The 20,714-nt window shown below is 41.1% G+C and overlaps 1 protein-coding gene across 24 annotated transcripts in view; it reads left to right on the top strand.

The window, feature by feature from the left end:
• The window catches only part of DTNA (dystrobrevin alpha), a 340,146-nt gene that overhangs the window by 267,768 nt on the left and 51,664 nt on the right, over positions 1–20,714 (top strand). For 15 of the 24 annotated variants that reach the window (XM_075920737.2, XM_075920736.2, XM_075920735.2 and 12 more), the window contains 3 exons: positions 1,768–1,857; positions 12,159–12,236; positions 12,929–13,021. The exons of 2 other annotated variants lie outside the window; for them this stretch is intronic. In XM_075920737.2, the coding sequence (XP_075776852.1) occupies positions 1,768–1,857; positions 12,159–12,236; positions 12,929–13,021 (261 nt within the window). The remainder of the gene's footprint in view (positions 1–1,767; positions 1,858–12,158; positions 12,237–12,928; positions 13,022–20,714) is intronic. 7 more of the 24 variants (XM_025180861.3, XM_025180845.3, XM_025180860.3 and 4 more) reach the window with 4 other exon arrangements.

Below are 20,714 nucleotides of genomic sequence, written 5' to 3'. Positions count from 1 at the left end.
GTATAACTAATCTATCTAAATTCCAAATTTTGTGTGGACTTTATAAAAGTTAGCCAGGATAGTTTTTATATAATATAGAGTATATTTAGGATATATAGATATCTCACTTATACCCAGTGTTCACTTGGTACTAACTAGAGATGGAACTGAATCAAGACCACCTGGAACAAGCAGCCCTGAATTGTGGGGACGTTCAAATCCAGATCCGAACTTTGCAGCGTCATTGTAGATTCACAAGTTCATTTGTAGCATTCACTGCAAAGCCTTGCAACACAGAATATCAAATTGAGTAAAACAGCTGCTACATACTGACTCAGTCCTAAGACCCAGAAATGTGGATTAACAATTGATAATGCTCTGCAAATATGCTAATGATATCAAGGCTTCTGATTGTCCCACATATCTAGCCCGTAGAGGGCAGAAGCATGTTAAGCCACTGTTTGGAAAGATGTTGAAACATTCCTTCACTTGTTATATAAATCAAATATTCATTAAAGGCCACAACAAGGAAAGAAGTGTCTTGAAATAGAATGGCCCTTTAGGAAACAAAGCAGAAAAGAAAGTTCTGAAAACATCATTCCTAAAGAAAAGGGGTATGCAACCACATACACAGTTATATATGCAGGCAGTCAAAATATGATTACAGCATGTGCTACCAATTAAATATTTCACAGAACAACCTATAAGTAAATGCTCATAGTTAGGATACTGGAAGGAGAAGTACTCCTTGCTCTGATGGAGAAGGTAAGCCATTGTATAACCTTTGACTGTGTCCAATTGAATTGTTCTTGCTTGGTTTAAGTGCTGCGGAGACTTAAAACTACCAGTTATAATCTTGGTAACATGAATATTCACGGTTATTCTTTCAGAACCAAAACCAAAGACATAGTACGCCCCACTGTAATATAGTGTGAAGAATAAAGATGTGCTCCCCTAAAAATTGTTTTGTTACCTATACACTACCATTGTTACTAAAAAATATGCAGCCACCAAGAAATCACAATGTTCAATCAGCAAAATAGTATGATATAAAACAGGCACCCAATCAATGATCTTTAGTTACAGTACTCAAAGTGGTTTTTGATGTGCTATGTTCCATTCTACACAGAAAGAATTACTGATACTATTTTTAGTTTCTTGTCAGTTCATGTCATTGTCTTTAATTATCAGGATCAAATGAAGTCACATTTCTGGCACTTTACAATTCCTTTTCTCCTGGAGGGATTGTCCTTTTATACATGAAATCAGGATTTATCAATAGAAAATTTCCTGTAGGGCAAGGGTTCTCAAACTTTGTGATACCGTGACCCTCCTCTAAGTTGCTCGCAACCCCCCAGGGAGTCGGGACCCATAGTTTGAGAAACATAGCTGTAGGGCAAGAGGTATTTTAAAAGCCAGAGCTCTAGATAGACAGACCAGTAGATGGGTAATATGGTACCTTTCCATTGTGAAATGTTCTTGTAATACCATGGATATCCCTGGTTTTTGTAAAGTTAATAATGCCATGAAATGTAAAATAATATATATTAAGCCTCTTGTAACTTGTTTGTTTTCCATCCCCCTAATTTGTTTAAGTGCAATGCAGCTTATTCTAAATATTTTTGTTTTCAATCCCAATTCTCTTGAATCACATCTTTTTATTTTATTTAAAAAGACAGTATTCTATATAAAATGGTTGTGATTTCAAAACACTGAAACCACTGTCAGCATGCTGCTCTATGTATTTTCATAGGATATTAACAAGGTTTCATTATTTGAATTATTCAGGTTACTTGAGGGTATAAATATAGCCAGTCCTGTAGCTGATGAGCATTCTCTTATAAAGCTGTATGTAAATCAGCTTCACAACAATTCACGGTCAGTATGAGAGCACTAAATCACTAATCACTGTAGTTCCGTAGCTGATGCACTAAATCATTAGTAATTTTGCTAAATTGCTAAAGATATTCTTAAAGGGGGATCCTGTAGGGATAGAGGACTTATGTGGTTTTAATTAGACAAGACTTTGATTAAACTTCACACGGGCCTTAGACTTTGCAAAGCTTTCTTGCTTTTGCATAGCACAAATCTTTCAAATGTTTTAATAGTTTTACCAGGGATAGGAATATGTACTAGACGTGGGTTTTGTTCAAACCGCTGCACACCTTTGCATTTCCATCTTCACTGTGTAACCACTGCTTTTCTACATTCAAAAGAAACCTGAAAATAATAACTTGAAAACCATCCCAAATTTCACAGTGAGGCTGCTACTGGTGATCACTTTGGATCAATACAATAGCCCTTCTCTCTCTCTCCCCCCGCCCCCTCTTCCCCACCAACCTTCCAGTGCAGCAAACAGGAATACTTTGTGCTCCTTGTCAAATTGGTCCACAAAGAATCCTCATCGAATCCTAGGGCTGAAAGAGACCAGCCCCCAAAGCAGGGCCAACCCTAACTAAATCATCTCAGCCAGGGCTTTGTCAAGCTGGGACTTAAAAACTTCTAGGGATGGAGATTCCACCACTGCCCCAGGTAACCCATTCCAGTGCTTCACCACCCTCCTAGTGAAATAGTTTTTACTAATATACAACCTAGACCTCCCCCCACTGTAACCTGAGACCAATGCTCCTTGTTCTGCCATCCATCACTACTGAAAACAGCCTCTCCATCCTCTTTGGAACTTGAACTTTAGAAGTTGAAGGCTGCTATCAAATCCCCCCCCCCCCCCCACTCTTCTCCTCTGCAGACTAAATAAGCCCAAATCCCTCAGCCTCTCCTTGTAGGTTAGTGGTCCAGCCACCTAATCATTTTGGTTGCCCTCTACTGGATCCTCTCCAGTGCATCCACATCCTTTCTATAGTGGGAGGACCCAGAACTGGACACAATACTCCAGATGTGGTCTCAGCAGTGCTGAATAAAGGGGAATAATCACTTCTCTAGATCTGCTGGAAGTGCTCCTCCTAATGCACTCTAATATGCCATTAGCCTTCTTGGCTACAAGGGCACACTGCTGACTTGTATCCAGGTCCTTTTCTGCTGAATTGCTACTTAGCCAGTCAGTCCCCAGCTGTAACAATGCTTCAGATTCTTCTGTCCCAAGTGCAGGATTCTGCACTTGTCCTTGTTGAACCTCATCAGATTTTTTTTCAACAAATCCTCCAATTTGTCTAGGTCACTGTGAACCCTATCCCTACCCTCCAATGTATCTACCTCTCCCCTTAGCTAAGTGTCATCCTCAAATTTGCTGAGGATGCAATCCATCCCCTCATCTAGGTCATTAATAAAGATGTTGAACAAAACCAGCCCTAGAACCAATCCGTGGGGTACTCTACTTGGAACCAACCACCAACCAGACATCATTGGCAAAATGTTGGTGTGATCTGAATTCCATTGAAGTCAATGGGAGTCTTCACTGAAGTCACACACTGAGCTTTGTTTTGGGACCAGGAGTTGGACCACCACACCCCTCTTCACTGTTCCCTCTCATTTGAACAATCCGAACGAGACTTTGCTTTACTTGGTACAAAAGAAGGAAGTGGTGCAGACAGGCAAGAAAGACTAGTTTCCCAGGTCGTTTTCTGCATAGTCACCTCTATTATTAGTCAGTCCTTGATCATTAGTTATTCTTCTATTAGAAAATATTTATGCTGAGATGCTAGTTTTTGAAATACCATTTCCCCTGATTCATAGTAGAGCAATGATAGTGTTGTCACTCATCCTCGGAGGTTTTGTTATTATTGCCCTGGTAAAAACAACAAGGAGTCTTGTGGCACCTTAAAGACTAACAGATTTATTCAGGCATAAATTTTCATGGATAAAGCCCATGTCATCAGATCAATTGTAGTGCCCTAATAAATCTGTTAAGGGTATGTCTACACTTGCACCCTCTTTCGAGAGAGGGATGCAAATGCAGACAAGCAAAATTGCAAATGAAGCGCGGATTTGAATTTCCTGCACTTCATTTGAATAATCGCGGACAGCCTCTATTTCAACATACCCAATTTCGAAATAATAAACACTGTGTAGACGCAGATATTTCGGGAGAAAACCCTTCTTCTGAAATAACCTTTATTCCTCGTACTACAAGGTTTACCGGTTATTTCAGAAAAAGAGTTTTCTCCCGAAATAACTGCATCCACACAGCGTTTGTTATTTCGAAATAGAGTATTTTGAAATAGCAGCAGTGCGCGATTATGCAAATGAAGCGCAAGAAATTCAAATCCACGCTTCATTTGCGATTTAATTTGTCTGCATTTGCATCCCTCTCTCGAAAGAGGGTGCAAGTGTAGACATACCCAAAAGTGCCACAGGACTCCTCTTTGGTTTTGCAGATTCAGACTAACACGGCTACCCCTCTGTGACTTGCCCTGGTAAAATCAGTCTTTCCTATCATGCATCATAAAATAGGTTTTTATAATTCTGTTTGCAAGTCTGATGGGTTAATACTAAATAGTTGGTGATTCATGTCACAATCAAAATTGTTCAGACTAATTATTGATTCTCTAGTTGATCGTAATATCCCTAAAAGCTAGCTGAGCCATGTTTTCCCCAGGGTAAAATTTGTGATCGCTTTAATGTGTTTTATGGACTGGTTCAACAGCTTGGGTAACTTTGAAGAAAGATTTTCACACAAATAGAGATCATTTTTATAAAAACATTTTCCGTATTCCCTTTGCAATTGTATCAAATATTTTTATTTGATTGATATTTGTATTGAAGCATTTTTCGTCACAACCAGCTTCTCAGTGTGCTCCATCCACCCAGGCATCTTGCATCCTGAGTGTATAACAACAAAGTCCTGTGCTTATGGAAATGGAGGTGGCATTATACATTCATCACTATATCATCCTAACTGCTGGATCAAATGAGACAAAGAAAAATGCATTGGCAAGGGGCAAACCTTTGAGGAGGAACATCTGAAAGAGAAAATGGATGTTTTTCATTGTTTGCTATTTGAGATGGGTTCAAGCCATGAAGTTTGGATTCATAATCAAGCTTTCTCAACATTCATGAGTGTTCAGATTCAGGCTTTTGATTGAGCCTGGTATTTTTTTTTCCACCTGATCTGTTTGATAGTTTCTCTAAACTACCCCACAATAAAAGTCACTCTTAAATTTCACTGCTTCTCCTTGTTCATTTAAACTGTCCTAGTTTGGGCCACAATGGCCAGGTGAGAGCAACAGCTGGAGGAGGCCTTCTGCTACCTGTAAAATCTGTCATTGGAGACATAAAAAACGTTTTATAGCTACAAAAAGCACCACTGGTAGATATAAAAATAAACTGTGCTCAGGGTGGTTTTTTACACTTCTTTGTGCAGTGCAGGATCCACATTCAAATACCATATTTTAAAATAGGATATAAATAACCAAGCACATAACTATAACCTTCTGATACAAACTTAGTCATTAGTTGTGCCGCCAGCTTACAAATAATTAAAACCACAAGTCCTGTATTTTCTTTGCTTGGCTAACATTCTTTCTTTGTGATCTGGGGCTACCTGGAGGGCTGCAAAACAATTTAGTGGCTTCACTTGTAGTGCAGTTATCAGGGAAATATTAATGTACAGTGGGAAATACCCATGTAAATTCAATTAGCTAAATGCCTGGCTTAATGTAAAAATAAGTGAATTGGGCATTGCAGAGCCTCTTGTCCAATTCAGGATAGATAACTTCAAACACTGCTTCAACTTAATTAAAATGTATTTTCCCTTTGGGTAGCTCTGTACTGTATCTGCTGTCTATCGGTGCTGATCCAAGGTGTTCAGATACCATGGTGATGGATGCGATAGCTCTCTCTTTCTTTCTCTGTATTTAATTTGTTCCCCTAGAATTATCAATATATAGGGCTTGGGGAAGAGGCACGTATAAGAATGATTATCTACATTTTTTTCTCCAGTAAGTTGTTTCTTGTTTAAATATTTAGGATGATGTGAATGAGACCTGGTCAACAGATTATCATTAACATTAAATTAGCTGCAAATGTGTGTCACACAAAAACTTTTCATGATGCCCAAACCCTATATGCAGTCACAGGGTAATTACTGTTGAGTCATAATGGCAGGAGCCTCTTTTTAATTCCAAACAGGATATAAAAGGTGTTGGATAGTTCCCCTCAGCAGAAGGAATTGGGGCAGATGAGGTCAATGTCTCACTTGTACATGCACACACACAAAGGTTAGGCTGAGCTATATTGGCTACTGGTGATGTCTAAATTACCTCCTTTTGGAGGTTTGGCCACTTGAACTACATATAGTCTTTAGACAGTCTGTTCAGAGCAGAGTAGGAATCCTTTTTCATGTCCTCTGGTCAGATTGGCCAACCATCAGCCTGCTTATAAATTCTGATTATGACACTATCTAAATACACTTGAACCTCCATAAGCTGGGTGTCGCTAATTTGGGAACACCTGTGGTTTAGACGCTGGCAGAGGGAGGAGGAAATGTCTCTGCGCTGCTGCTGCTCCTCCCCCTTCCCCAAGCTGGGGGGAACATCAATGCAGCAAAATGCTTCTCCGGAGGCTTTTCTCCCACTGCTCCCATAGCAGTGAGGAGCAGTGGGGTGTGGAGCCACATGTGCCCCTAGGAGCAGGGTGCCAGGTAAGTGCCTCCCAATCCCCTCAAACCCAGACCCTGCACCTCTCGCACCCTCCCTCCTTCCCAGACCCTGCATTTCCACCCCCCAGGCACTCCTGCAGCCTCCTTCCCAGATCCCATGTTTATTGCTGTCTATGTTACATGTGTAATAAAAATTCAGTATTTTGCAAAATGTTTTTATTTTCACCTTCAAAACAAAAAGTATACATGAATAGTCATGGTCTGGAAAATTTCCATAATCTGTCCCAAGGTTGCCAGACTAAAGAGGTTCAAGTGTACAACCTAAAAATGATGCTATTTGTGTAGAGATTAGATCATTTAGGTTACTTCTGCTCAGAATTAGAGATTTTACCTTCTCCTTTTTGTGCAAAATCATAGGTTGGTGTCTCATTTTCCTCTCTTAGCAAATGCTGTTTTTGTAGTCAGTGTTTTAAATATACTGTGAAACACACAGCATGCTGGAGTTCTCAAGCATGTGCATATTTACTGGAAATACAGTAGTTAATGATTTCACAACTTTCACCGTTGCTCCTGCTTCGTTATGCTGACATACCCTGGGCAGCCTCTTTTCTATTAAATTTATAAAAGCAAATTAGGTGTGTGTGTATGAAGATATCTGTGCCAGATAAATACACATTCTAGATAGCTTCTCATCTCTCTCAGTAGATGTATACATGAGAAGATATCTAGGTCTTATATTTGTCTTGCACATGTAGCACGGAACCCAATATTTTCAAGATGACTGGAAAGTGATAGCAACATTGTGTATTGTATTGTTTGATAAAACACATATGACTCTGTAATGGGGGGGGGCATAACTCATTTGAAGTCTAGTGACTTGAAAAAGATTTAGAAGTTTGTTTGCTTTTACCCGTAAATCCCATAGCCATTATCTCTGGTTTTGCAATTACATTTTCTTCTTTTTACAATTTTTTTCTCTTCCTGTTGTGTCAAAGCTTCACATAGGTGGGAAACTAACTCTGGACCTTGTTCTGCAAACACTTAAATACATGAACAACTTCACACTCACAGATTTTCAGTGGGTGTTGGTGTTTGCAGGGCCAGGCACTAGCTGGCTAGAAACAAAGGGGTCTCTCTCTATGTTCTGTCCACTTTGCACTGAGTGAAGGTGGCACAAAGTGCCAGAATGTGGCCCTAACTGGCCAGCTGAAAATTCTACTGTGGGGGATGGAGCTCTCAGCTAGTATAAAATAACATAACTTATTCTTCTGCCTGTTGCCTTTCCTGAGTCTGGGGTTGGGAGGAGGGGTGAAGGCAAAGTGGAGTCCATCTGCACTTTCTCTAGCTGAACTGATCTAAGGTCCTTTAAAGACCATAGTCAGCTGGTTAAGTTAGCATTTTGCCACTCACGAAAGTGTCCCCTACAGATGCAAATTAGCCTCTCTACTTACCCATTTTGCACATGCAGAAATAAGTGACACCTGTCTTGTGTTTGGGAATGCCATCTCTAGCTTAAAAGCTGGTTCCCCCCAGCACCATCTCCAAGGGGGGTAAGAGAGGTAGTGGCACAGCGGGAAATGGTGTGAGTGGGGACTGATGCAGTCTCTGCTTGTGCCGCTTCTGCTGCAGTTCTGCTTTTGAAATGTACAAGAGTCCCAGTAGGGCTCTTGGGCATTTCAAAACCAGAAGTCCCAGAGGGGCAAGTGGGGGTCTCTGTCATTGCTTTGGTGCTGTTTTTCTTACCTCTGAGCCAGTGAACGGTAAAGCCCTTTGGGTGCAATTCTGTCTCCAGTTACATCAAAGTTTTGTTGAGTTCAGCAGAACCAGAATTTCATCCTGAACTTTCTCAGATATCTAGTTTTAAAAAGTTGGATTGAAGGGCAGTGCTGGTGCACATATGCATTTTTGTCATGATGACTAGCAAAGGTGGTGGTGGAAAAGTTGATGAAAACAGAGAGTTTAGTTTTCCATAATAGATGAATGCTTCATCTTTTGAGTTAAGTGGTATGCTATCATTTCTGTCCTTTTTATTGCATCTTTCTTCAATAATTGGGTGTGAAATGTAGTAGCCTTCAGGGGTTAGCTGGAACTTTTGTTGAAACAATAGTCAGAGCCACCTTGTCCACAGGATGGTTCCAGGGCAACCACCCTGGGATCCATGCTTCAGGGGACGCAGGGTCCAGTGTGACCTGGAACGTTAGTGGAGGGACTGGCACCAGCAACAGCAGGCAACCCAGCCCCAGCCTGACCCTCTGCATTCCTCCCCACCTCACCGGCTTTTAGCATCGCTTGTGAGGGCAGAAGCCAAATAGGGGCAGGGCATGGGTGGGAACCTGGAGAAAGGGATGGAATGCCAGCGTGGATGGAGGAAGGGGTGGCATGGTGGGTGGCAGATGTATGTCTCAGCTGCCACACTGTGATAAAGAACACAATTATAAGACACATAGAGGAACACAATTTGTTTGGGAACAGTCATCATGCTTTTATAACAGGAAATCATGCCTCCCCTAGCTATTAGAAATCTTTGAAGGGGGTCAACAAACATGTGATCCAAGGTGATCAAGTGGATAAAGTACTTTTGGACTTTCAGAAAGCCTTTGACAAGGTCCCTCACTGAAGACTCTTAAAGCAAACTATGAAATTATGGGATAAGAGGGAAGGTCCTTTTATGAACCAGTAAGGCTACGTCTACACTACGTGTTTTGCCGGAAGAGGCAATGCAAATGAAGCTCTGATTAGCATTTTCTCATGCTTCATTTGTATAATCTCTTCCAATCCATTTTTGCACAAAAACATGCAGTGGGGATGTTTCCTCTTTGTGCAAAAACCCCTTTTTCCTTTTGTGCAAAACCCCCGGAGGCATAAGAATCTTGCACAAAAAGGAAACATCTACACTGCATGTTTTCCGCAAAAACGGATCGGAAGATATGTAAATGAAGCACGAGAAAATGCTAATCTGCACTTCATTTGCATTGCCTCTTCCGGCAAAACACATAGTGTAGACCTAGCCTGTTTAAAAGACAGGAAGCAATGGGTAGGGATACATTGTCAGTTTTCAAGATGGAGAGAGAGAAACATATTCACAAATGATCAGTAAAACTTTGCAGATGATAATAAAATTACTCAAGAGAGTTAAGTCCAAAGCAAACTGTGAAGAGTTAAGAGATCTCACTAAACTGGTTGAACGTACAGCAAAATGGCAGATAGAATTCAAGATAGAAAAATGCAAAGTAATGCACAAAAAAATGATGGGATCTAAATTAGCTGTAACCACTCAAAAAGATTTTTTGAGTCATCGTGGTTAGTTGAAAACATCAACTCCGTATGCAGTAGCATAATAGGGAGCTGGTTTAAAACAAACAACATGCAGTCAGCATGTGGAACTTCTTGTCAGGGCATGTTGTGAAGACCAAAATTATGATTAAAAAAGAATTAGAGAAATTCATGGAGGATATGTCCATTAGTGGCTTTTAGCCAAAATGGTCAGGGATGCTGGATGTTCCCAAGCCTATAACTTCCATATGGCCAGGCCCGGATTAAGTTTGGGGCTAGCTGGGCAGCTGCCCAGGGCGCCAACATATAGGAGGCGCCTGATTGAAGTGGTAAGGGGCGCTCCACGCCCGGGGGCAGGGCCACACATGTGCCGCACGGCCAAGGGCACGGTGCCCCTTACCATGTCAATCCAGCGCTGCGCGCCCGGGGCGGGGATGCGCCATGAGCCCGCTGCCCGGGGCGCAAGTATGGCTCGGTCCCACACTGCATATGGCATATGGAAGTTTACCATCTGTCATCAGAAGAACCAGCAATATGGATTGGTCTGACTCAGCAGGGCCATTCTTACGTTATGTTCTTTATAAATGCCCCTGATGAGCATTGTATAAAAACATAAGTAAATAGCAAACAGTTTTGCTGCTGTGCAAAATTACTTGATCTAGAGCAGTAATAGAGAGGTAGCCATGTTAGTCTGATCTTGCTAAAACAAAAGGAAAAAATGTAGCACTTGAAAGACTAACAAGATGGTTTAATAGGTGATGGGGCTGGGCCACCCCTTACTGCGGCTCCCCTTGGCTGCAAAGGATGAAACGGAGCCAATGGGAGCCTCGAGGCTCCATGGCTGCAGTGCCAGTAAATAAACAAACCGAGGCAGCCAGTTAATGTGTTTCTGAAAGTGATTTTGCCGAACACTTTCAGAAACACTGGTCTATAGCCCATTCAGACTGTAATAAAGCCGCGAAGTTAGAATCCTTGGGGCCACTCCTTCAGGCTACATCTACACTACAAATTTTGCCAAAAGAGGCAATGCAAATGAAGAGCAGATTAGCATTTTCTCACGCTTCATTTTCATACTCTCTTCCGATACGTTGTTGCGCTAGACGTTTTTGTGCAAAAACAAGCATGTGGACATTTCCTTTTTGCGCAAAAACCCCTTAGGGATCTTGCGCAAAAAGGAAATGTCCACACTGCTTGTTTTTGTGCAAAACCCCCTAGCGCAAATGAGAAAATGCTAATCTGCACTTCATTTGCATAGGCTCTTGCAGCAAAACTCATAGTGTAGACGTAGCCTCAGTGTAATCCTTTGAAAACACTATTGATGAATGATGACTTCACATGGGAGCTGCTAGAGTGATGGCAGAGTGTGATAACACCAGTTTCAGTGAATGATTAATTTGTTGTACCATTGATATTTTTACTGTCTAGATTGTCAGAATGTTGTCTACTCAGATGTATCAAAAGTAGCTGACCCTCTGAATAGCATACACAAGCACTTTGGTCTCTGGTCAGAAAATGCCTACATGTGCCTAGTCAGACCCCAAAGAAAATTAGTGACTGATTAAAATGGAGAGAGAAATGAAAAAACTTTCACCAAAAATGCAACAGCATGAGAAATGTACTAAGATTTAAATCTCTCAATTTTTATCCAATATATTCTTTTCTTCCCTAGGCATTCAGACATTTCAACATCAGAAAATTATTGTGGCCCTTAAAATATTTAAACCTAAAAAGAAAGCATGACTGATAAATGGATTATAATGAAAAAACAACAAATATATATTAGGGCTGAAAAAGAACATAGTGCATTTTCCAAAGTATATTGGAACTATCCTCAGAAGTACAGATTCAGTTAGATATAGATATTCCTTGGCTACTTCCACACTGAGATCCAACAAATAATGGCAAATAAAGAGAAAAGTTAATTCTACAGGAATCCTCCCAGGAATACCCTGGCTGTTATAGAGGAATTTTCCTCATCTACTGTAAATGCTCGGTATGCTAAAATTCAGTATCAGGGGTGTGAGTGTCAACTTCAGCTGAAACTACTCCAATCTTCAAATAGCTATTTTTGGTTGAAGCTTGTTTTGTTTGGTTATTTCTATGGGTATTATAGTTGAGAGGGGGAAGAACCTCAACAAGCTTCTGCCCAAACAAAATTCCGAGGATTCCATGGTGGGATAATTCTAAGTTTCAATCTTGCCTTTGGTGGGATTTCTCTTTGAAAACTTGTTAGGACCTGCCTACATTTTGCTTCAGCTCAAGGCTCTTGAATGAATTTCCCTGGACTCTATTCTTTAATGAACTTAGTCATCATTGTTTAGCCTCTTCTTAGTTTTCTTGTCTTATTAACTAGCTCTCCTTACAAGAATAATGAAGTAGAGCAGAACAAATTGCTGGCTAGGGCTGCTCCAGCTTTCTTGAAAGGCAAAGGGTAAGTTAAAGAGAGAGTATGTTGGTAGCTTGCACTAACACAACTACAGAAAAAAATTCTTCTGTCTTGCCCCCCCTTTTTTTAATATATACACTTTTTTCACAAGAAAATTACAGTATTTCTTTAACCTAACTAACCCACTGAACTAAGTAGGCTTTGTTTAAATGAATATGTTTATATACCTATTATCTTGATCTGACACTTCCAAACATACGTAACTCTTGATTTTAATCCGTTAATCGTGTGTGTGTGTGTGTGTGTGTATATTCTACATATATTATTTTTATTACCCATATAATGATTATAATACATATATACACTATGATATATTAAAATTGGCTTCATAAGCTGTACTACTTTAAAGTAATTGTCTGTATAGGACTAACATATATTGTGATCATTCCTGGTGCTGAAGCTCCTTCAGCTTCCTTTGACTTAAACAGGAGTTAAAGGTGTTCTGCATGTTCTAGCAGGTTCCACCCATCTTGCAGGATCGGTTGCCTATTCAAGTTGAATTATATCTTTTTAAACAAGTAGAGTAAATAAGAATTTCAGCTCTTTAGTTTTTTTCTAAGAACATTTATTGCTCATTCTTAAATTCCCATTTCACAGTCTTACCTGCTCCTGCTTTTTCTGTTTATTTCTCTCTGTCTGTCTGGATCACACCCTTTTTCCCCCCAACCCTGTTTCAGGTTACAGTACAGCCTCGATGTTGCAGACAGGCTGGCCGATGAACATGTACTCATCGGGTTGTATGTCAACATGCTCCAGAGCAACCCCTCACGGTTAGTGCAGGTTTGGCACCTTTGGGGGTTCTTCAGCAGAGAGACATTGATCAGCTTAAATTAAGCCACAGGCCAATGCACTCTGTATGTCTTAATCGCTTTAGTGCAAGCAGATATTTTAAAACATTAACCCAAAGAATGGATATTGGTGATTTCAAGACATGACACCTTGTGGGTCATGGTGGATCATAGATTTGCTAGCATTCTATCTAGGAATGTTAAGTAGCAAAGTATCATAAATAATGGGTTGGCTAAGAATTACCATGCAAACTGGCTTGTGATACTGTTTAGTAGTCAGTACTGTACTTGATGATATGTAAACCTAGCCACACCAGTGATTTAGAAGCTTTCTTCTTTCAAGGAATTAATTTTTGTGCTGGCATATAATGTGCAATTCCAGTTTATTGTGTAAATGAGAAATGGTGGTGGTGCAGTCCAAAAGAGAAAATGGTTTATTGGCCCATTAAAGGAGGAACATTGTTTCAATTGTATGTTTGTACATAAGTCAGCCATTCTTCTTCAATCTGGTTGACTTTTGCCATGTTTAAGCCCATACATATGTAGATTTGCCATTATCTCTAACTCAGAGCCAAGTACAGCCAGTTTCGAATCAGGTAAGTTGCACAGTGCTCTTTAGTTCTACTTGACTAAACATTTAATTGTATGTCACCACCCTAAAAGATCTGCTGCCGTCAGGATTATAGATGGTCACTCTGAGCGGGCCAGCATATTGTGGGGACACCTGGCCTTCTGTGCAGTACACACAGGAACATGGAGAGGAGTTTAATGCAAATAACTACAAATTCTTCTTTGAGTGCTGGTCTTTATTCAATATATGAGTGATTTAGGCATTATGCCTGGCTCCCAGATTTCATCATGCTCAATACTAGCAGTGTAAGGAAAGGTGCAGACCAAATCTCTCTCCAATTCCTACTTACAGCTATATGGCCTGAATCAGAATCCTCTGTGTCTGGAGTTATCCTCATTCTGCCATTGTCTCTGTAAATATAAGTCTACTTAGTTTGTGAGTGGTTTTATCTTGATTTTTATGGTATTCTCGTAATTAATGTAGCTTAGTGTTTTCTCCGTTCCTACTTTTGAGAGCAGGACTATGCCCAGAATCCCAAGATTTAAAAGCTAACTCTCATTTTCTCTCCTTAGTCAGCAATTTCTACTTTTACTGTGTTGGGAAGGTACACGTCTCCACCAAGTGCAATATTTGTTGTTCCTTCCCACCTCAGACCCGAGAGCATTGAGGAAAAAGTCTCTACTCCAAGTATTTCATAGAGTAGAAATGGAAGGATGGGGGCCCATTCTCAACCTACTTCAGCTAATTATTTTTATTCATAAATTAAAATTCTGCATGAATACACTACCATCAATAATTCCCTCTTTGGAAAAAAGACATGATTCATGGCTCTTGACATGAAAGAAGCTTACTTTCATGAGGATATTCACCCACCCCACAGAAGATTCCTGAGGTTTCTGATAGGACAGAAATACTAGTTCAAGTTACCCTGTTTGAGGCTGCCAGTAGCATCCAGGATCTTCATGAAGGTCCTCTCATCTGTACTGCCACCACTGAGACAAAATGGCTCCACTATCTTCACTTACTTGAGCAATTGTCTTCTAACAGGTAGATTCTGACTGGACATCCAGAGAGCAACTTTATCATTACGCTGTATCCCAGTGTCATTGGGAATCTGTCTAAACATGGAAAAGTCTCCTCTGACTCCCACGACTCCCACACTATTCATAGACTTTATAGGGCCAACCCCAAAGTTGACTGCAGCAGGAGTGTACCTACAGATTTCATGCCATGAACACTGTGATAAACCAAATCACTCACAAACCCCAAATAATCCAGGTTTCTCTCTGCTGGGCCACATAGCCTTGTGAACTCACATCACACCATTTGCCAAACTATATCTCTATTTACTATAAGCCTGGCTTAGGTAAGTATTAGGTCAATAAGCCAGACAGACAGCATGAACACATAATTGCCAGTCTCTATCAAGATCAGGGCTTCTCTCATCTGGTGAACATATCTGAAACACATGTGGGTTAGAGCCAATTTCCTGCCTGCTACTTCCTATGTGACCATAATCATAGGTACGTACCTCCTATGCTGCGGAGCCCACATGGACAATCATATGATTCAAGCTTCACGGTCACTTTGACAGATCAGGATACAAATCAATCCCTTGGAACTATGAGCAGTCAGATAGGTCTGCAGTGCATTCCTACCACTCATATGATCTAGATATGTCTGGTTAATGTCAGGAAAACATGACCATCTTCTACATACACAAACAAGAAGAGGTGTGATCCTTCTCACTGTGTATAAAAGCCATCAACTTCTATACCTGGTGTATCTGGAGCTACATAATGATATCTTTGACTTACCATTGTGGTGCTCAGAACTCATTGGAAAACAATCCCATCAGGCACTTTGCCACCAATCATGAAAGGAAGATACATAGTTTGGTGCTGGACAGCATTTTCACTTAGTTGGGAATGCCATCTTGGGATTTGTTTGCCTCCCAAGTAAACAAGAAGCTCAGTGTCTCATCTTCCAAGACAGCACAAAATCTAGAGTCTAAGGGCATTGCCCTTCTCCTTCCCTCGACAGGGCATCTGAGGAATACCTTCATCCAATCTCACTACCCCAACAAATTCTACAGAAGATTTATCTTGACAAAGTCTGAGTCATTCTCATTGCACCTAATTGGCCCAAACAATTCTGGCTTCCAGACCTCCTACAGACGTCAGTCCAGCAACTCATCAGCATTCAGCCCTTCTCAGAGCTGCTAACTCAAGAGAATGGCAGTATTGGGTATCCCCACCAAGATGCTCTTCATATCATGACTTGCGTATTTGGATAGTCATCAAACCTAAAATGCTCATGTTCGAAGGCCATTCAAACCATTCTTAAGTGCATCAGGGAAGATTCTCCCAAAAAATTTTACCTCACCAAATGGAGGCATTTTTCTACCTGGTGCATCAGAACTAGTTGTTATCAGGGCCAGCAGGTATTCCTGCTGTTTTAATCTACCTCTTCACTTTCAAGACCATTGCATTTGGGCCTTTCTGTTAGCTTGCTACAGGTCCACATAGCAGCAGTTAGTGCATTTCACTCTCCAGTGGATGGCTATTCTGTTTTTGCTCATCCAGGAACAAATAGATTCCTAAAGGGCCAGACTTGTATCTTTTCACCAGCAGTGAAACCAAAGTCACAATCTCATACTTTCAGCACTTACTGGGCCACTTTTGAAACTATTGGACACATACTTGATAGCTCACCTGCTATGTTAAAGGTTGCCTCTGTGGTTGCCATTACATTGGCCAGGAGGGCAGGTGAACTGAGAGCTCTCCTGGCCGACCTGCCACACAACACATTTTATAAAGAGAAGGTATCCTTACACCTCCATACAAAGTTCATGCTGAATGTAATTTCCAAGTTCCACATTACCCAATCAGTTCACTTACTCCTGTTTTTCCTGAAGCCTTATGCCTCCAGTGAGAATAACAGACTTTATCTTCTGTGTCAGATGAGCATTGGTGTTCTATCTTAAAAGAACAAATCTGTTTAGAAAATCACCGAGACTATTTGTTATTATAGCAATGTGAATACAGGGACAAATGGTATCTGCTCAGAGCCTCTCTGAGTGGATTTTTCCCTGTATCTTCCTTTGCTGTCAGCACATTTACCTCCCCTGGATGGGCTGAGGGCCCATTCCACTAGTGCATAGGCAATCTCAGTAGCAACTCTTTGAAAAGTGGTGAAGATTTGTAAGGCCTGGAATTCCATCCACGCTTTCATAAAGCATTATGCTTTGGTACAGGCTTCTTCTGCGAACACAACTATTAGAATTGCACATCCTCACAGTATGATATTTGATTACTGCTTCTCAGTCACCCCAGTGTGGAACATATATAAGAACTAGCACTCAAAGAAGAAATGGGGGTTGCTTACCTGTAATTGCAGGTTCTTTGAGATGCATGGCCCCTATCTGTAGTCCACAACCTACCCTCTTCCCCTCTACTTTGAATCATGACTACATTCATGGTAGAGAAGGAACTGAAGAGACAGTTGGTCCATAACTCCCCTTATACTCTTGATACTGAGCACAAGAAGACCCAAGGTACAGGTGCAGGCCAGCAGATACTACATGGAAGAAATTCTGGTCTCACGCACATGCGGCACATGTATACCCACATGTGCAATACCGATAGGGACTGTGCATCTTGAAGAGCCTCCAGTTACAGGTAAGTAACCCCATTTTGTAAAATGGATCTGAAATAAGCTGCATGGATTTTCTTTTGAAATTATGCCTACCATTTTCAGTTTTGTTTCTATTTCCAGATTTTCCTATAGCTGCAGTAGCATGTCATGTAAGATAATCCACTAGGAAATGTTTTGTCAATGCCCTTTTTATAAAGTCAGAAAGCAGCTTCCCTTCTGAGAGTAAAGTCCAGTCTGCTCCTGGACTATGGATCCATGTTAAATTTACTACAGGTTGGACCTCCCTGGGCTGGCATCGTTGGGCAACAAGAGAATTTGCCGGATCAGAGGAGGTCTCCTGCCACTGGCCCCCAAGCTCATTACCTGCTACTGGCAGGCTGTCCCAGCAGGGAACCCTGCCTCACCCTTCTCCACCCCAACCTGGCTACTGCTGGCTCCCTGGGCAGCACAGGCTCCAGTTCATGCCACGATGTTCCAGTCCCATGCGTAGGGGGGCAGCTGCGGGGTTGGTGCCCTAGCCAACAGCAGCTCCAGCCCTAGCCCCAAGCAACTAGGGGAAGCCATGGGTCTCTGGTCTCAGCCCCATGTTCCTAGGGGTTGCTGCAGGGACTCTGCCCCGTGTGGCCACAGGGCTCTGGACTCAGCCCTGCCCTCCCAGGGGGTGCTGGATGCTGCTGTGGAGCTCAGGCCCTGGTCTTGTGCTGCCCCCAGCCGGGCTGCCTACCCTGATATCCTGGCTGGCTGGCCCTTCTGCCCTTAGGCTCCTGGGTTTTCTGGTCCAGGAGGTCTGTGGTCCTCCCAGACCACAGATGTTGCCAGACTACAGAGGGCCAGATTTTGGAGGTACAACCTATACAGTTCATTGTTGCTGTACTAACAAGCAAACTGCATTTATTTGTAATGACAAGATTTGATAACAATCCGTTCAAATACTACTAGCATGTGGAATTTCATTTCTGTCTCAATATTTCAACAAGCAAGACTTTTTTGTAACGTTTGTTTTGCAGTTGGCAAGTAAGACTGGAAGAGGGCTGGATGGAAGGGTGTTCAGAGTGAGGCTCCCACCCTAGGCTGGTGAAGCTTGAATGTGTCTTATTTCTGATATATTTAGATTTCAGAGAAAAACACCAGCCAGAGCACTGTCATGGTTCCCTGTTGGCTTTTGTTCTTTATCCTCTGAATTGTACCTGATTATTAATAAGTATCTTATTGTTATAGTGGCAAGCTCACATAAATACAGTTAGAGTATCCACATGTGCAGCAAAGACAAGATACAAATTGTGTCCTAGCACATGCCTTTCATGTTGCTGAAGGGTAGATGGGTAATGAATGACAAAGCTCTTAATTGTGCAAATAATTGAAGCAGATCGGGATACAAAACATCAAATTACTGACATTTAAAGATTGCAGTCCCAGCATCCTTGATTTAAAAAAGCTTCAATAATTAACATGAGCTGCCAACTTGTCTTTGACACAGAAAATTAGCTTCAAAAGACAGTAGTCTTAGGCATGCAGCGAACAGTGCCCACCAAGGGTACGTCTAGACTACAGGCTTTTGTCGACAGAAGTTTTGTCGACAGATACTGTCGACAAAACTTCTGTCGACAAAGAGCGTCTACACTACATTCAGTTCTGTCGACAAAGCAAGCTGCTTTGTCGACTTGGTAGTGTAGACGCAAAGGACAGTTTACATGCAATAACACCTTCTGTCGACAGAAACTCTGTCGACAGAAGGCGTATGCCTCGTAAAATGAGGTTTACCAGCGTCGACAAAACTGCTGAGTTCTGTCGACGTTATGTCGACAGAACTCAGCGGTAGTGTAGACGCAGGTATAGTTTTATCGACAAAAGTCCACTTTTGTCGACAAAACTCTGTAGTGTAGACACACCCCAATAGTCCTTTTTACATTCTTTTCAGCTCCCAAGTGACAAATAGAGAAGGAAGAAAATATTTCCACCTGGGGAAAGATAAGAAAAGCAAACATTCAGAAGCCATCTTGTGTTTCTGTGGGGATACTCTGCTATAGATATTGGACATCAGATGTGCACTATACTCTGTAGTAACTAACTGAAGTTTTATTATCATGGAATGCTACATGAGGTCTGCTTTCAGGACACACATGATTATTATTAATCATTTCATGGTACTTCAACTATCATATGACAACACACAGCTTCAAATAGCATTGAGGCTCTTGCCTCAATGATATATCTGGCAGTCTAACATGAACCCATACCAGCAACAAAATTAATGATTAGAGCTGGAACTTGAAACTCATGTCATTACTGCACATTTGGTAACAAAAAACCCCTCCCTCCTAAAATGCTTACATAATAGTCACAAGAAAGTAAAATAAGACTGTATAGGCCTTAAAGAACTCCACCACCCCAAAAAAACCCAGTCATACCCAAAAACCTGAAGTCCCAGATCATCTATGGCTATAAATCAGTGTCCAAGTGAAGTCAGTGGAATACATTGATCTGTGTCAGTTCAATATCAGTCAGCCCCAGTACATTTTTTTTAAATAATCCTTTCGTGCCCTGGAAATAAATTTTACTTTTAAAATACTTTTCACCATCCGTGTTTACTTCTTCCATTTCATTTTCTGTCATTTAGACATTGAAACTATGGCCCAGTCTCATCAGTTTCACTGTTTCTCACCGTTTTGGTTTAGTGTGGTTGAGTTTGAGTCTTCAGTATTTCAGAAAACTACATAAATGAGGAAGCAACCTGTTTATTATAAACTAGTATGTCCAACTCACCCGCTGCATTCTGGCCCTTAAATCATAGAATATTGTACAGATTATAAATATGTAAAACAGTATCACTTATTTCTCGAAAATGTTTGATTCATTTTAGATTTCATAAAAATCATGGAAGTTAGAAGAGATTCCAGAAGACTGGAAAAGGGCAAACATAGTGCCCATCTATAAAAAGGGAAATAAGAATAACCCAGGGAACTACAGACCAGTCAGTTTAACTTCTGTGCCAGGAAAGATAATGCAGCAGGTAATTCAGGAATTCATCTGCAAACACCTGGAAAATAATAAGGTGATAGGTAACAGCCAGCATGGATTTATAAAAAGAAAATCATGTTAGACCAATCTGATAGCTTTCTTTGATAGGATAATGAGTCTTGAGGATAAGAGAGAAGCAGTGGATGTAGTATACCTCGACTTTAGTAAGGCATTTGATACAGTCTCGTGTGACCTTCTTATCAATAAACTAGGCAAATACAACTTAGATGGGGCTACTATAAGGTGGGTGCATAACTTGCCAGATGACTGTTCTCAGAGATTAGTTATTAACGGTTCACAATCGTGCTGGAAGGGCATAACAAGTGGGGTTCTGCAGAGGTCTGTTTTGGGACCGGTTCTGTTCAATATCTTCATCAATGATTTAGATGGTGGCACAGAGAGTATGCTTATTAAGTTTGCAGATGATAC

Source organism: Pelodiscus sinensis, chromosome 2, assembly GCF_052426305.1.
Source record: "Pelodiscus sinensis isolate ZL-2025 chromosome 2, ASM5242630v1, whole genome shotgun sequence".
Classification (NCBI taxonomy): domain Eukaryota; kingdom Metazoa; phylum Chordata; order Testudines; family Trionychidae; genus Pelodiscus; species Pelodiscus sinensis.
Note: the sequence above shows the minus strand (reverse complement) of the source record. Positions and strands in the feature narration are given on the sequence as shown.